Raw genomic sequence first — 15,279 nt, forward strand, 5'->3', positions numbered from 1 at the left:
GAAGCCAGGGTTTCTTCTGCTGTACCGAACCTCCTCCACAGTGTTCTATTCTTCTAGGAGGGGCATTAATAACTAACTGTAGCTGAGCTTCAAGAAGACATTCAGCGAGTAAGTGATAAATCTCAACCAGCCAGACTTTGCTCTGCAGCTCTGTAGGACGGCAGATCTGAGATGGATAACGCTTACTTTACTGCACAGAATCAGCACATGAGCTGCAGAACCACACACACACACACACCCATTAACACAATGCATATACAAACAGAGATTAAAGCAGCTTGTACTGGACATCCTTATTTCTCACAAACACACATGCATGTGTACACACACACATTGTGTATTTGTGCTTTGTGTGTGTTAAGGTCGGTGCAGTTTCCTGGCATTCTTGGCTCCAGACTGAGGTCCATTCCTCTGTCCTGCTCTGTTTCACTTCAACAGAGGCCCTCTGGTGCTGCTCTCACGCTGGACGCTGGGTAAGGTAGGGGCAGCCTGCGAGCTGTGGCAACCCAACCTCTACACGTAGCACTAAAGAGCCTTGCATGCAGCGTGCTGTTCTCATTAGAGATGGCCTGAATATCAATATATCTGACTCTGGTGTTACTTACTTACACACCAATCAGCCATAACATTAGTACCAGGTGACGTGAAAAACTTTATCTACAGTGGCATCTGTCCAAGGGGTGGATATATTAGGTAGCAAATGCATAGTCAGCGGAAAGAAATGGGCAAGTATAAGGATCTGAGGTTCAGAGTATCTCCAAAACATTTAGGCAGGTTTTGTGGGGTGTTCCCAGGATGCAGTGGTCAGTACCTACGAAAAGTGTTCCAAGAAAGGTCAACCCAACAGGGTCATGGGCCCTTAAGGCACCTAATGGGCACCTGAGGCACCTAAGTCAAGACTATAGTTACTGTCCACAGAATCCTATCCACAGAATTTCATGAGGAGGCAGGAAAGGGTTTCTTCGGATGACTCTTCCATGAAGGTCATATTGTTGCAGGTGTTGCTGCACAGTAGAACAGTGCACCCTACCACCACCCTACTACCAGCTCAGGCCTGCTAAATCTTCCCTTGCCGTGAAATGAACCACTGTTTCTGTTTACTGACATTTACATAAGACACATTATTCAGTGTCCACTATGAATTAAAAAGTATATATAATGACACTTAATTACACCAGGAAATCTTCTTTTATCCTTTTCCTGCTTTGTTGGCATCAGCTGCTACAAAGCTGCTTAGAGGGGCCCATAGCTGCTAATTGTTGGGACAAGAAGACTTTTTAAAAGTATCAGTTTTGATGCTGGTATCAGGTATGGGAATACCAATTAAAAAAAAAAAATCATCATAATAATTGACATGGTACCAGGAAAAGGTCCCACTTTGGTTAATCAGAGCATTTGAGAGTATGTTAGGCCTGAGCTAATTTATGCTTATGAAGAGGATGCTTTTCCTCCCTGCTCTGATTTTAGGGCCTCATTGTGGGCTTGTTTGTTTCATTTTTATTACACTTCCTGCAGTACAATCAGTATTAAACCCAGTGCTTTATAGTCTGTTGAAGGTGTTGTGCGATGCCTGAGCGTATTTGATTGATAGGGTCTCGTATTAAATGATACTGTATTTTGACACTCTTTGTATCAGGATACTAGCGATGGTCTTACTTGTACTCGGATTGAAAATACACTCACACTACTACAGCCCGTCCCCACTGCTCATCTGTTACTCATTCAGTGCGTCCCCTTTAACTTGCAGTTGCTCAGTGTTTTAACAGTTAATGTGGAGTGTTAAAGATGTGACAGTATGTCTTCAATCTTGGCATAACAGCAAATCTGTATGCTCTCTCTCTCTCTCTCTCTCTTTCTTTTTCTCAGAAGGTCGCTGTAGCGGGTTGGTGAAATCTGACTCTAAGTAATACCAGCTCCGAGCGCTCTGGACATTTTTGGCAGGAGGTGAGCCGTCGTGTACTCCGCAGCAGAGCAACACGAGAACGCCAGCCGGCCCGGGCTCCATCACTTTATTAACTTCTGCTCTTTTTTTCCTTCCTTTTTTCCCCTCAGTTCACTCTTAATTCTACCACCCAACCACCCAACCACCCCCACCCTTTCTCCCGCATCTCCCTTGTTTACATTAGCAGGCCTCATGCACATTCTCCCTCGCTGTGATCTCATTTCTTTCCCTCCATCTTTTAAAACAAAGACAAAACCCTCTCGATTTTTCTTTGTAGGACATGTCATCTGCCTCACCACACTATTCTAACACAGCCTGTGGGGTAAAGAGACACAAAGAGTAATGGAGCACAGAGATACGGTGTTGTAAGAAAATGGAACGTTCTGTGACCAGTACATTAAGAGCATCAAGAGCATTAATTATACACTACATGTCCAAAAGTTTGTAGACGCCTGCTCATCCATTTTTACTGAAATTGAAGGTATTAATCCATTGATTTATTTCATTTCTACTATGATCATTCAGTTTCCACTATGAACTGTTCGGTGTCCACTATGAATCGTTCGGTGTCCACTATGAATCGTTCGGTGTCCACTATGAACTGTTCGGTGTCCATTATGAACTGTTTGGTGTCCACTATGAATCGTTCGGTGTCCACTATGAATCGCTCCGTGTCCACTATGAACTGTTCGGTGTCCACTATGAACTGTTCGGTGTCCACTATGAACTGTTTAGGATCCACTATGAATTGTTCAGTGTCCACAATGACTTCATCAAGTATATACTATAAATTATTTAGTATCTACAATTAACTATTTGGTATCCACTATGATTTATTCAATATCTAGTAGAAATTATTTAGTATCTACTATGAATTATTCAGCATCTTCTATGAATAACAAATGTTATTTAAGAATTGAAAGGGTTAATAGGGAATTTGTTCCCCATTTGCTGCAGTAACACCCTCTGCTACTCTGGGAAGATGTCTGGAACATTGCTGTGAGGATTTGATTGGTTAAGGGTTTCCCAGTCCACCCTCTGGGAAACTCCTGTTTTACTGCTCCATAGCCCAGTGCTGGGGGCCTTTATAACCCTCTAGCTGATACTTCATGGCATTGACCCTTGTTGCCTTAGGCTTATGTGTGGCTTATGAGGGTTCTATTCTACAGGCAGTGCTTTCCAACAGAGATTATACAAGTAAGTAAGTACACAATTCAGTGCTAGTGACAGCAACTGAACAACGTTCCAGTAAGAAAATGCACCCCTATAGTATTTAATCACGCTCTGTGTCTGTTATATAGCATCATTTTAATGCATATTTCTTAAAGCATAGCTTTAGCTAAAGTACAGCCTCCGTACATTGTTATTATGTTATTTATGGCACTCTATCCAATACTTTTGGGATGAATTAAAATGGTGATCATCCAACATCCTGACTTCACTAATGGTCTTGTCACTGAATGCAATCAAATCCTCATAGCAATGCTGCTCCAAAATCTAGTAGAAAGCCTTCCCTTGACAGTAGAGACAGCTCCTCCAACAAAAGCAGGATAAACTCTTTTTTAACACCTTTCATATTAAGAGAAATGATGAATGAGAAGGTGTCCCTATACTTTTGTCCATTCAATGTAGAAACATGTTACACATTTTTTTTTACTGCTACCATAAAAGTCTGCCATTAAAAAGATAAAGTTGGAGGTTTAAAATCTTTGGTAGGGCTGCAGCTCTGCTTCTGAGCCGGTAACGCCTGAGGACGGAATGCTTGCTCTCTGATTTAATGAGTCATTAGGTGAATCCGAGATGGACGTGGGACTGCGACAGGGGGACAAAAAGTCCCATTGAGCAAGGAGGGAAATTGAGCCTGGATTTAGGGATTTTCGGAGGGCTTTGGCAGCTCCTCCTCTGCCCCGGCTCTCTCTCAGGTGGAGTTATTGCCTATGATATTTACTGGCGCTGGAATGCTGATGTTATCTCGGCTCCTGCCGCGCTGCAATTCGCCTCGCTCCTCGCGCTGCTGTCTGTAAGACTGCTCACTTCCCTCCACTGGCCTATCGCTGCCCTTGCTTGTGTAAGTCTCCACAGACAGAGGCGTCTGCTAAACGAATAAACTGTGAACTGAACTCTCTCTGGATACGACTTTGGCTGACCAAATCTGATCTCTCTCTGTCTTGGCCTGACATCAAAGCCCACCGTAGGCCACGGTAAGCAAGAGAGCAACAATGGCTTGGTCCACTGTACGTGTCCGTGTGTGTGCTGCATCCAAGGGACATTAGAACAACACCTCCCTGCTGCCCCCAGGCCTGTGTACAGTCTCCTGGCAGCTATAGTTAGCAATATGTAGGAGGGAGAGAGAGAGAGAGAGAGAGAGAGAGAGAGAGAGAGAGGGAGGGGGGGTTCTTTTGTTTTTTCTCCATTCTTCAGTAATAACTACCAGGTGTGCTGGCATTCCCAACATTCTGAATGCCTACACTTAATCAACCTCTCTCTCTCGTTCTCTGTCTCTCACTTCTGGTTCTCTCTGTCTTTCACTCTTCTTCCCTCCTTCTTCTGAATGTCTGTCCCTCAGTTGTGCTCAATCTCTCTCTCTCTCTCTCTCTCTCTCTCTCTCTCACTCTCTCACACACACACTTGTTCTATTTCTCTTCTCTTTGTATCTTTCTCAATCACACAGTTTCCCCCTCTCTCTCTTTATCTGCCTCTCTCACTCTCTCCTTACCTCTCTTGTTTTTTTCTCTTCTCTTTCTTTATCACAATGTTTTCATCTCTCTCTCTCTCATTCTTCTTTTTCTCTTTTTATTGAATCTTTCTGTATCCCAGTTTTCACCTCTCTCCATCTCTCTATTTTTCTCTCTTTCTTTTCTCCATTTTTTCCCCTTCAATCTCTCTCTCTCTTTCTCTCTCTCTCTCTCTGTCCCTTCCTCTTTGCTCTTCTCTTTGTCTCTTTCTCTATCACACTGTTTTCACCTCTCTCTCTCTCTCTCTCTCTCTCTCTCTCTACCTCTCCTGTTCTTGTTTTTTCTTCGCATCTTTCATCACACTGTTTTCACATATCTGTCACTTTTTTTTTCCTCTCTCTCGCTCTACCTCTCTCTTGTTTTTTTCTCTACCTCTCTCTCCCTTACTTTCTCTCTTTCTTGTATTTTTCTTTATCACACTGTTTTCTCATCTCACCATCTCTCCCTTTCTTTCACTACCTCTCTCTCCCTCTTTCTTCCTTTATCTCTCTCTCCTTTTTATCCTCTCTCTCTCTCACTCTCTCTCTCTTTCATTCTCTCTCTCCCACTGTCTTTCTCTCTTTCTGTCTCCCTTTTTCTTCCTCTACCTCTCTCCCTCTTTCATTTTCTGTCTTTCTCTCCTTCTTTCTTTACCCCTCTCTCTCTCCCTCACTCTTTTCCTCTTTCTTTCTCTCCTTCTCTCTCTCCCTCTTTCTGCCTCTACCTCTCTCTGTCCCTCGTTCATTCTCCACCTCTCTCTCTCCCTCTTTCATTCTCCACCTCACTCTCTCCCTCTTTCATGCTCTACCTCACTCTCTCCCTCTTTCATTCTCCACCTCACTCTCTCCCTCTTTCATGCTCTACCTCACTCTCTCCCTCTTTCATGCTCTACCTCACTCTCTCCCTCTTTCATGCTCTATCTCACTCTCTCCCTCTTTCATTCTCCATCTCACTCTCTCCCTCTTTCATTCTCCATCTCACTCTCTCCCTCTTTCATGCTCTACCTCACTCTCTCCCTCTTTCATGCTCTATCTCACTCTCTCCCTCTTTCATTCTCCATCTCACTCTCTCCCTCTTTCATGCTCTACCTCACTCTCTCCCTCTTTCATTCTCCACCTCACTCTCTCCCTCTTTCATGCTCTACCTCACTCTCTCCCTCTTTCATGCTCTACCTCACTCTCTCCCTCTTTCATGCTCTACCTCACTCTCTCCCTCTTTCATTCTCTACCTCACTCTCTCCTTCTTTCTTTCTCTAGCTTACTTTCTCCCTTTCTCTTTTTTTACCTCTCTCTCTCTCTCTCTCTCTCTCTCTCTCTCTTTCTTTTAGTACTGCTTTCTCCCTTTTTTCTTTACCTCTCTCTCCCTCTACCTCTCTATCCCTTTTATTTTCTCTATCTCTCCCATTCTCTTTCTTTCACTACCTCTCCCTCACTTCTTTTTCTGTCCTTCTCACCTATCTCTCACTCTCACTCACACTGTCTCACTCTTACACAGTTTTCTTCTCTCTGTCTCTGTCTTTGTGCTTGCTGGACCCGTTTCTCTCTCCTCAGTACAGCATATCTTCTTTTCTCTATCTGAATCGGATCTCTCACTGACTCATACAGGCATGTGAACACAGCACACACTCACACAGTATATGTTTCTATATTCTCCACTACGCACTCTGCTTTTAGGCTTACATATGATCCAACTCATCCCTCTCTCTCTCACTCGGGTACTTTTCCATGCTGGGACAACGACAGATCTGTGTCCTCATGGGTTTTTTTTCTCCTTTTTTTCCAGTGACTGACCCCTAACTCGATCCGGGCATTCCTTAAGGGACCATAATTGCATCCATGTCTCTCAGAAGTGGCACATGTGTTTTGAATTAACAGCCAAATACCTCTGACTCCCAGTCCCAATAAATTGTTTGCAGCCTCACTCAATTAGTAGTGAAAGATTTGACGCTCTGAGCGGCCGGTTGAGTATATCAGCGGGATCGGGAGGGGGCTCCAAGTATGCTGAAATTGAGCTGTTGGGATAAAGCAAGCAGCAGGGTGCCACACAAATTGACTCAAAACAGTTCCCGTCTTGTGCTCGGAGCTCGTTATGATGTGTATCTGAAACAGCTCATGTATGTGTGTACTAACACTGCCCTTAAAAGTGCAGGTTAATAACGCACTGTGTTACATTTACACACAGATGCCTTTAAATATATTGTAAAAACTGTCTAATCTTAATTTATAGCAAAACACATACTGTATCCAAATATTTGTGGACACCCCTAATGCCAGGCATGAGCTAGTGGGTTATAAAATCCCCAGCATATAGTGTATCTACATACCCAAATATTAGCAAATACTTACAGTACTGTGTTACGGTCGGAGACCACCCTTCAAAACTGCTGATTAAGTACAAGTCATTCTTTTTAAAGTTAAAAACAAAATCTCACTATGGTCTGTGTGTCATACGTTTGAATCCTGAACCATGACACTTTACCATCAGTGTCGGAGCCAGAGAGAGCACAATTGGCCATGCTCTCTCCAGGTGGATAGATGGCACTTTCTCCCCTCTTCACTCTTAAGTAATGTTGGCCGGCACAGGCACCTGTTAGCTGGTGCGGTGGAGCTGGGGACCCGGTGCTTTCCCCTGAGCATGTCGACTGCCCAGTTTAAAAAGAGGCAGTGGCTGACTTTGCATGTATTGGAGGACAAGTCCTAGTGCTGGGGGGGCTACTACTGGTAGTACCACATTGTGAGCAAGAAACTTTGACAAAATATATTATTGTAATAATTTTTTTTAAGTTGGAAATGATTAAATATGTTTATATACATAACATCATTACAGTATGACTGTTATTTGTAATATTAATATTAGTCCAACATTATTTATATTAACAACAGTGTTTTCTTAACACATAAGCACTTACTGCCCAGATGTGTTTTAAATCATATTTATTTCTGGGAGCCTTAAGAATTAGCACAGTACTGTAGGTTCAACACAAAATGACCATTTGCCTTTATTACAGCTTCCATTTCAGCAAAAATCTCTAGGGAGATTGTCCACCTCTATAGTTCAGCCTTTAGAATGTGGAGCATTTTCTGCTTCTCACCATCTAAGTACTTCCAAACACATTCAATTATGCTGAGGTCTGGACTCTAGGGTGGTCAGTCCATTGTTCTGAGAACACCAGCAGCTTCAGCAGCTTGATGTCATCAAATCTTCTTCTGTTCATTTGCTTTTCTCAGTAGGAACTTCTCGATCAGCTCCACATCCTTCCAGACCTACAGCATTGAGTGGTCTTCTCAGAGTGGCGCTATAGACCGAACCACCTGTGGCTGGTTTCAGATCTGAAGCCAGTGGAACTCGATTTTCTCCTCTTTCTCAAAGATGAAAGCTTTAATTGCTGTTTATATGATTGGGCAGATTTGGAGATCTTCGAAGTCTTGCACAGCTCTTAGGAGTTTCTAATAGGAGATGTTTCTTCCGCCCACATAGACAAGTAGTTTCGCTTATATCCAGTCAGCTCAGAAATATCCCATGAAAAATGAATAACTTGTACTTGAGGGAGAAATGGAAAACCCTGACTTTTGTGCAGTATTGCAAATGTTACAGTGAAAAACACACAAGGGCAGAGTGTGTATCCACGATAAGTAACATGGAAAAATGTCAATTACACACAAACCCCAACACAGCGTGCATTGCTCAGAACTTGCCTCTGTTACCTCGTGATGTGTGATGCAAAAGGAGAGCGTTTTTTCGAAGGGCACAAAACACACAGAATATTCTGTTTATACAAATAACTGTGGGCCTGGGCTTTTCAGAAAAGCCACTTAATTCACTCCAGTCACATTACAAAAAACATCACTCAAACAGAAGACGTCTACACCACAAAAAAAAAAGAAATTCATTTCATTTGAAACTAGCAGCTGAAACCATATGGCTAACCTGACGTGGCAGGGGAAGTCCAAGCAGTTTCCTTAAACTTTTGGCTTATGGCGAGTAGTCAAGTGGTTCCCAAATGGGACAAGCTGGTGATTCACTCAGTGTAGTGCTGAGTAGCGCAGACACAGGCATGATATGCCTTAAAGCCTCTTGTGAGTCACACAGCCACTTTTCCAGCGCTCAGAGATCTGCATGACAAGCCTGGGCACATGACTGGTAACAACAAGCTATCTCATGCAGTGGGAACCTTCGTTAGAAACGTTCTCCTGACTTTGGCAGTCCCCTTTTAGAAAACAAAGATTCAAACATCATTTGCTCCAGTTGGAGGGTGGGGGGGGCACATGTGGACGTCAGTGGTTGCACAATAGAACCCAGGTGCTTCCTTAAGACTTAGACTCACCTTGGAGATGTACGACTTGATGCCCTCAGCCAGTTTTATGCAGGGTTCTCCAAACAGCTGGGCCAGGTCCTCTGGGATGTCCCTATTTTTGTCCAGGGCATTGAGCAGTCCCAGGCATCGCAGTTCCTCTGTTACTCCCTGTTCCTTCACCTGCCAATGGACCAATCATAGCAAAGATTAAATGCCATTGCTGCTTTGAGTGGTCAACCCTATGATATAATATAAAACAATCGTATTTGGTAACCAACATTTATGTGTCAAAACCGAACTGAACCATAGCTGTGTCTGAAACTGTGCTCTATTCACTGTCCCCTACCTGTGAAAATCCAGATCACTATATAGAGCACTACTATAGGGAACAGAATTCGGCAAGGTAGTGAATGATTTCAGACACCTCGGTATGTGTGTGAGCTCACAACTGACCGTCTGTCTTTCTCAGAGCAGCTCCACACAAATCAAGCAAACAACACAATGGATTATGGGTGTTCCATGTCTGTTTTGGGTGCATCGTTCGTATACTTATATTACAGTGCTATATAAAATTCAGCGCTACCTTTTCAGGCACCACTAGAAAAAAGGAGCCCCAAAAAGTGCACTATATAGAGTAGAGAGCAATTTTTCAGACACAGCTCATGTTTACTAGGCATCACTTCATCCAATCAGGCAGCTAATTAGAGAGTTTTCCCCTCCGACATGTGAGGCACGTGTACATAAAGCAGGCCGCACTGATCCAATGCCAGTTTAATGTTTTCTGTTATAGTGGCCTGTGCTTGGGAGGGGGTGGCTGACCCTCGATAAAAGCGCTAGAGCCCTGCATTGTGTAAAGCACAGTTGCAGGAAATCAGCTTGTTTAAGTCCCACCTGAGACTGGTTTTATGGTTACTTTTAAGGTGGATGCAGTTTGGATGATAAAAACCTGTACTGAGGTGCTATAAAATCATAAAGTTTGTCTGGACCATGCAGAACACAACAATTTCCAAGCCATGGGAGCTCAGCTTTGTGGTTTTCCTATAATGAGCAAGGCTAGGATTTGTGGTGTTTGTTGCAGTTCTTAAGGTCTGGTAGGCCTATCCTGTGAATCAGCCCAAAAGTACTCTAGCTAACAACCCATCTAATGCTTTACCATACATTTGTTTTATTATGTGGCATCTTTCATATGTTTGGTTTGTGCTTCTACTCAAATCAAACCCTGTCATCATCAGGATTTGAACTTGCAATCTTGCAACAGTAGAGCAAAACCTTAGACAGCTACGCCACTTGGGAGCCCTGTTTTAATTTCTTTTTAATGAACCCTGGGCCAGGATAGGCTCGGCATGTCATAATGTGCCGCCATAGTGCCTAATCTCTATCACCCAACCCGTCAGTTACCAAACTGTTATTAAGAACATCTATCCTTTGACTCTAACAGTGGCTGAGGGAATAGAGGCACTACAATGGCAAATATCTCACCAATCCCAGTTATGTGTTGAAATTCCTAACACATTAATCCTAACCAGGGAGTTGCTGTGCAGGTTCCTTCCTTCAGTCAAAACAGGTTAATCCTCGAGAACAACAGGGAAAATTCTTGAAAAAGAAAGTGGGGAAATCCCAAGTAACAATTGGGAACAGCACAGGAGGGATGGTTAATGAGGAAGCATTCCGTTTCAGGCCATACGTCAAAACCAGGACACAGGTCATCCTTGACCCTTTCAATGGGGATTGGAGAAGGGCATTTGCTGTGGGGCTTGCTGTAGTTAAAATCCTGCCAGGACATGTTCAGCAGAAAGATTTCTGAGCCAGCTGGAGAAGTACGTTCTCCTGGGGCAGGTTTAGGTGACCTTGCTCAGAGGCAGGGCCTCCTCTCCTTCTTCCCCTTTTCTTTCCCTCTTTCTATCCACTTTTCTGCTCAGCCCAACATTCGCTAATCCTCAATCTTCGCAAACGATCTATGGTCTTGCGTTAAGGAGCTCTGCATGCAATTTAAAGCCCTGAGTCAGAAATTGCTTAGCGTCACGGTTGGCGTTTGCCTTTAATGATTCTTTAACAGACGCCTCCAGAGCGTGACAGAGAGCGCAAGCCGGGTGTGGGTTGTTTCCCCCCTGCTACATGATGTTAACGTTTGCAGCACGAATTCGGCAGCTAATGAGGGGCTTTTCCCCTCTGCCATGCGGGGCTCAAGAACATGAAGCAGGCCAGACTGATCCAGGGCCAGTTTTTTTTTTCAGTTTTGAGCTTCTGTCATGGTGGTTTGTACTTGGCGAGGGGTGGGTGAGCCTTGATAAAAGCACTGGAGCCTTGCATTGTGCAAGGCAGAGTTACAGGAAATTAGGCGCCCATTTCATTCTGACCTGAGACCAATTTTGCAGTTACTTGTACTGTGGTGAAGGAGATGATTTGGATGATTCAAACAGGCACTGAAGTCTGACTGGACCATGCAAAGCTCAGCATCATCCAAGCAAGTCCTGGATGAAAGTCCAGCTTTTTCCTAATGAGAAAGGTTGATATTTGTGGTTTTCCTTGCAGTTGTTAAGGTCTGGTGGGGTTAGATTGTTATGTGTGTAATCGCATTTGACAACAAGGTCCAAGGTGTGGTTTACTACAGTGTGCCAGAAACTGCTTGCATAGCAGTGCTTGCAAAGCCATGTGACTAAAGCGATGCCTGATGCAATGCTACTACACTCAAGCAAGCCATAACATCAACACTAGAGCATGTACAATGTAGCTCCACTACACATCTAGGCACGATCCTCCACAGACACCCTGCAGAAGGCCCCACAACCGGGGGTAATGTGTAACACGGCTTAGCAATAAAACATACAGTGGAGTAACATAAAATCGACACAAAGTGCGGCATTAACTCGCTGGTGGTAGGGATGTAAGTGTGGGGTCCAGAAAGGGTGAGAGAGGGTTTCTGATCCCAGAGAGGGTAGCAGGAAATGGGGAACAATGCTCTAGTGTTACCCCTGCTTTCTAGAGCCAGGGGAAGAGTGGAGTGGAGCTGCTGCTGAACTTTCTGCTTCACTCAACATTCGATGCTTTTTTAGAGAAGGGATTAAAAAGAGAAACCAGGCGTGTAACTCAAATCCATGCCAAGATCTCTCCCCCTTTGGCTGGCTCCATTTCTCTCTCTCCCTCTCTGTCTCTCTCTCTCTCTCTCAATCGGTCTCCTTCCTTCCATCTCGCATGGCCTCTAAGTCTCTCACTCCGTCTATCTTCTCCTCCTGTCTTCTCCCTCTGTATGAACCCCCCTCCATTGTTTGTTTTTCCCGATTCCCCCATGGTGTCAAGGGAAGGAAAACAGAGTAAGGTTCATCAGTGCTCCGAGTTATTTATGCGGGGCGGCTTTTGCACTACCATTCAGCCTCAGTATTGAGAAACAGAGCCCCAGGGGGAGCAGGTTGTCTGGACAGGCCTTAGAGAAGCCTTTAAAAAATCATTCTTTCTGTACGTTTGCCAATTACAGAACCCACTAGGTGTGTGCTCTCCCGTGCAGTGGTTTACCTGCTGAGCAGAGCTGAGCAAAAAACACACAGTGATGATGATAAGCGTTTAATCACGGCAGTGTAAGACAGGATCTACTCGAAGGAAGGCAGTGCAATCCTAAAAGAGATTTCATAGTCCACACCTTTCTCAGAAACGAGTGTCTAAATAGGAGTGCGTGATAAAGCTTAAAGCTGCACAGAGAGTTATAGTTTCACTTCCCTGTATGAGCTATGTTTCCACTTCAAGAGAAATCGACTTTGCAATCTCAGCAATTCAATAACCCAGAAGCTCACACCTGAACACACAGACGCAAGGCCAATCATGGCTCAGAGAATGCGCATGACAAAAATCACCTTCTCCAAGTTGCTCCGGGAAACTGTCCTTTTACACATAATCTCCTTTGTTTTGGCCATCCTCATTGGCTCGTAAATCTTTTGCAAATGACCAGTGGAGATGGGCCCCATTGAGAAGTCATTGTGAGGCATTTTCAAAGGAGCTGTGGTCATTCTAACAGCACTCGGCCCTGCTCCCTTCTGTTCTGCTTGGCTTCGGCTCTGACTTACCAAACAGAGTGCTCCCTGCATACTAACTATGAGCCTGAGAGTGGAATCGAGCCGATATCGCCGAGCCAAAACCGCCAAAAATTCCTATTAAGGCAGTCAAGCTCTCCCGAGAGACTGGAATTCCTCTTTTGGTGTTTTAATTAATACAAAAATCAGACGTGACACGGACAGCTTGGACTAATTACCCAACCCGCTTAAAACTTGGGATGCTTGACGGGTCTGGAAGAATGGAGCCCTTCCAACCTTCCTTCAGAGGTTTTGATTAAATTAAAACAAAAAAAGCACATCTGATCTGCTGCTAAAACGCAGATGATTAAAAAAAGCCCCTTTCCTGACGTATCGTTTCCAGAACCAGCAAGAACCTGAAAATCCTGCTTTGCTGTGTTCTGATGTGACGTGGATCACTAATGGGCCTTAATGGAGAGATAGCATCTTTTTATTAGTGGCACTCGTGGAGTAAACCAGAGCGCCGGTTTACAGCCGTCTCTCATTATCATGGAAATATTACTCTTGCAATCCCTGATTACGTGTCTCTGAACAAAGATGTTTACATGCCTTTAGGACAACATTGCTGGTAGGCCTTCCCATCTGGCCGCTACGCTGTGCATGAGCGCGGGATATTTACGTTAGCCCTGAAGAACGTTCATTAGGCCGCAGCTGTGTGTACGTGAGTGTTTCAAGCCCGGTCTTTAAGGCTTCTCTGCCTCTTTTGAATTGATTAGTCTCCCCTTGGTAAGCGAGTGCCTTTTATGTCCTCTCAATACAAACAGCCAGAGCTTAATCTATAAAAACGCTTTCTGAAGACTGTTTATTGTGTCCATAACACAAACGTTTTAAAAAGTGAAAAAAAAAAAAGTCCTATGTTGCAAGACTGGGAATGACTTGACATCTTGTGTGGATGAAGGACGCTGTGAAGGCAGTGTTGGCTACAAATAAGGAAACAAAAGGTTTCTGTGTGTCTTTTACCCATTCTAATGTATGCTCTGCCTGCTCTGCGGCAATAAATAGAGACTGAATAGCTCTCTAAGTCAGTCTGAGTTAGACACACTTATCCATATCTGTCTGTGTGTGTCTGTGTGCCAGGACTGCGTTTAACTTTAAACCTTGAAAAATAGTTTGGGTCCCAAAGGAAAAGATCCATGCCCTCCTTGGGGCTAGCTAACATGGCGCAACATGAATCCACAAGGAAAGCCAAATTTAGTTGCATAAAGACTCTTCTGCAGACAACCCAGAGTTTAGACTAAGAGAAAGCACAGAGAAGAGAGGCCTGGAGCCTAAAAATAGATAAAACATCAGAAAGAACCTCAGAGAAAACCTCAGAACGAAGAAAGAATGAAGGAAAGAAAGAAAAGGACAAAGGAAAGAAGCAGAGAAACTCAGCAAAGCGGGTGAGGGAGTAAGACTCTGTGGATCTTGGCAAAGGAGAATGTCACAGGAGGTTTACATGAGGGAGAAAGCCAATTGGAGGGAGAAAGCCAAACATTTGCTTGCAGGGTATAACTTTACAGCAAATTTTGTTATTGTTGATGAAGGCCTCTTCAGAGCCCTTTGCGGACCCGACGGAGTCAGCCTGGGTGGGAGAAGGAGACGGAGCGCCTTGAGTGGGCATACACACAGAGCGAGTAACTGCACCAAAAAAGCAGCTACGCAACAGGAGTGCCTCGCTAGGGCTTAGTCATGGACTCAGAATCTAATGCAACGACCTTAAACAAAGACAGGCTGATTCAAATCTGGCAACCGCCTTTGCTCCTGACAGCCCTAGCTAGACAGAAATAGGTCAGTCTCAACACCAGTACAATCTCAGCGCCCCTTCGTACCCTTTACATGACAGTCTCTCTTTTTGGCCTTTCTTTACCCTTCACAGTTTCTTAGTGTGGCCAGGAGGTGACCTCGTTTTGCTTCTGCATAGAGAAAGACTTTCTTTACTGGGCATGATGGAGCCTGACCTCATTGACCGATTCCCTGATTATACCGTCTACAGAGCAGAATCCGCTCTGATTGGATGATACTGCTTTGGTACTCATTTTTAAGTAATTTTTAGGACTCATGTTCATGCCTCAAACCACCCTTTAAATGACTGTGTGCTTGCTGTAGAGATGGACTGAGGGTAAAAAATGCTGCCACAGTCACCTCCAAACCTTGTCTCCCTATTTTATTTTCAATATTTCAGTTTTTCTAAATGAAAATATGAAACTTTCCACTGTTTGAACATGTCATGATGAATGGGCCAATGAAAAAAATTCAAATGACTAGGAATTTTATATAAAACAATAC

At 44.0% G+C, this 15,279-nt stretch overlaps 1 protein-coding gene across 1 annotated transcript in view; it reads right to left on the bottom strand.

The window, feature by feature from the left end:
• Window positions 1-15,279, bottom strand: part of tnfsf10l (TNF superfamily member 10, like) — a 34,468-nt gene that overhangs the window by 17,212 nt on the left and 1,977 nt on the right. The window contains exon 2 of the mRNA XM_072687446.1: window positions 8,981-9,130. Coding sequence (XP_072543547.1) covers window positions 8,981-9,130 — 150 coding nt within the window. The remainder of the gene's footprint in view (window positions 1-8,980; window positions 9,131-15,279) is intronic.

Source organism: Salminus brasiliensis, chromosome 9, assembly GCF_030463535.1.
Source record: "Salminus brasiliensis chromosome 9, fSalBra1.hap2, whole genome shotgun sequence".
Taxonomy (NCBI): domain Eukaryota; kingdom Metazoa; phylum Chordata; class Actinopteri; order Characiformes; family Bryconidae; genus Salminus; species Salminus brasiliensis.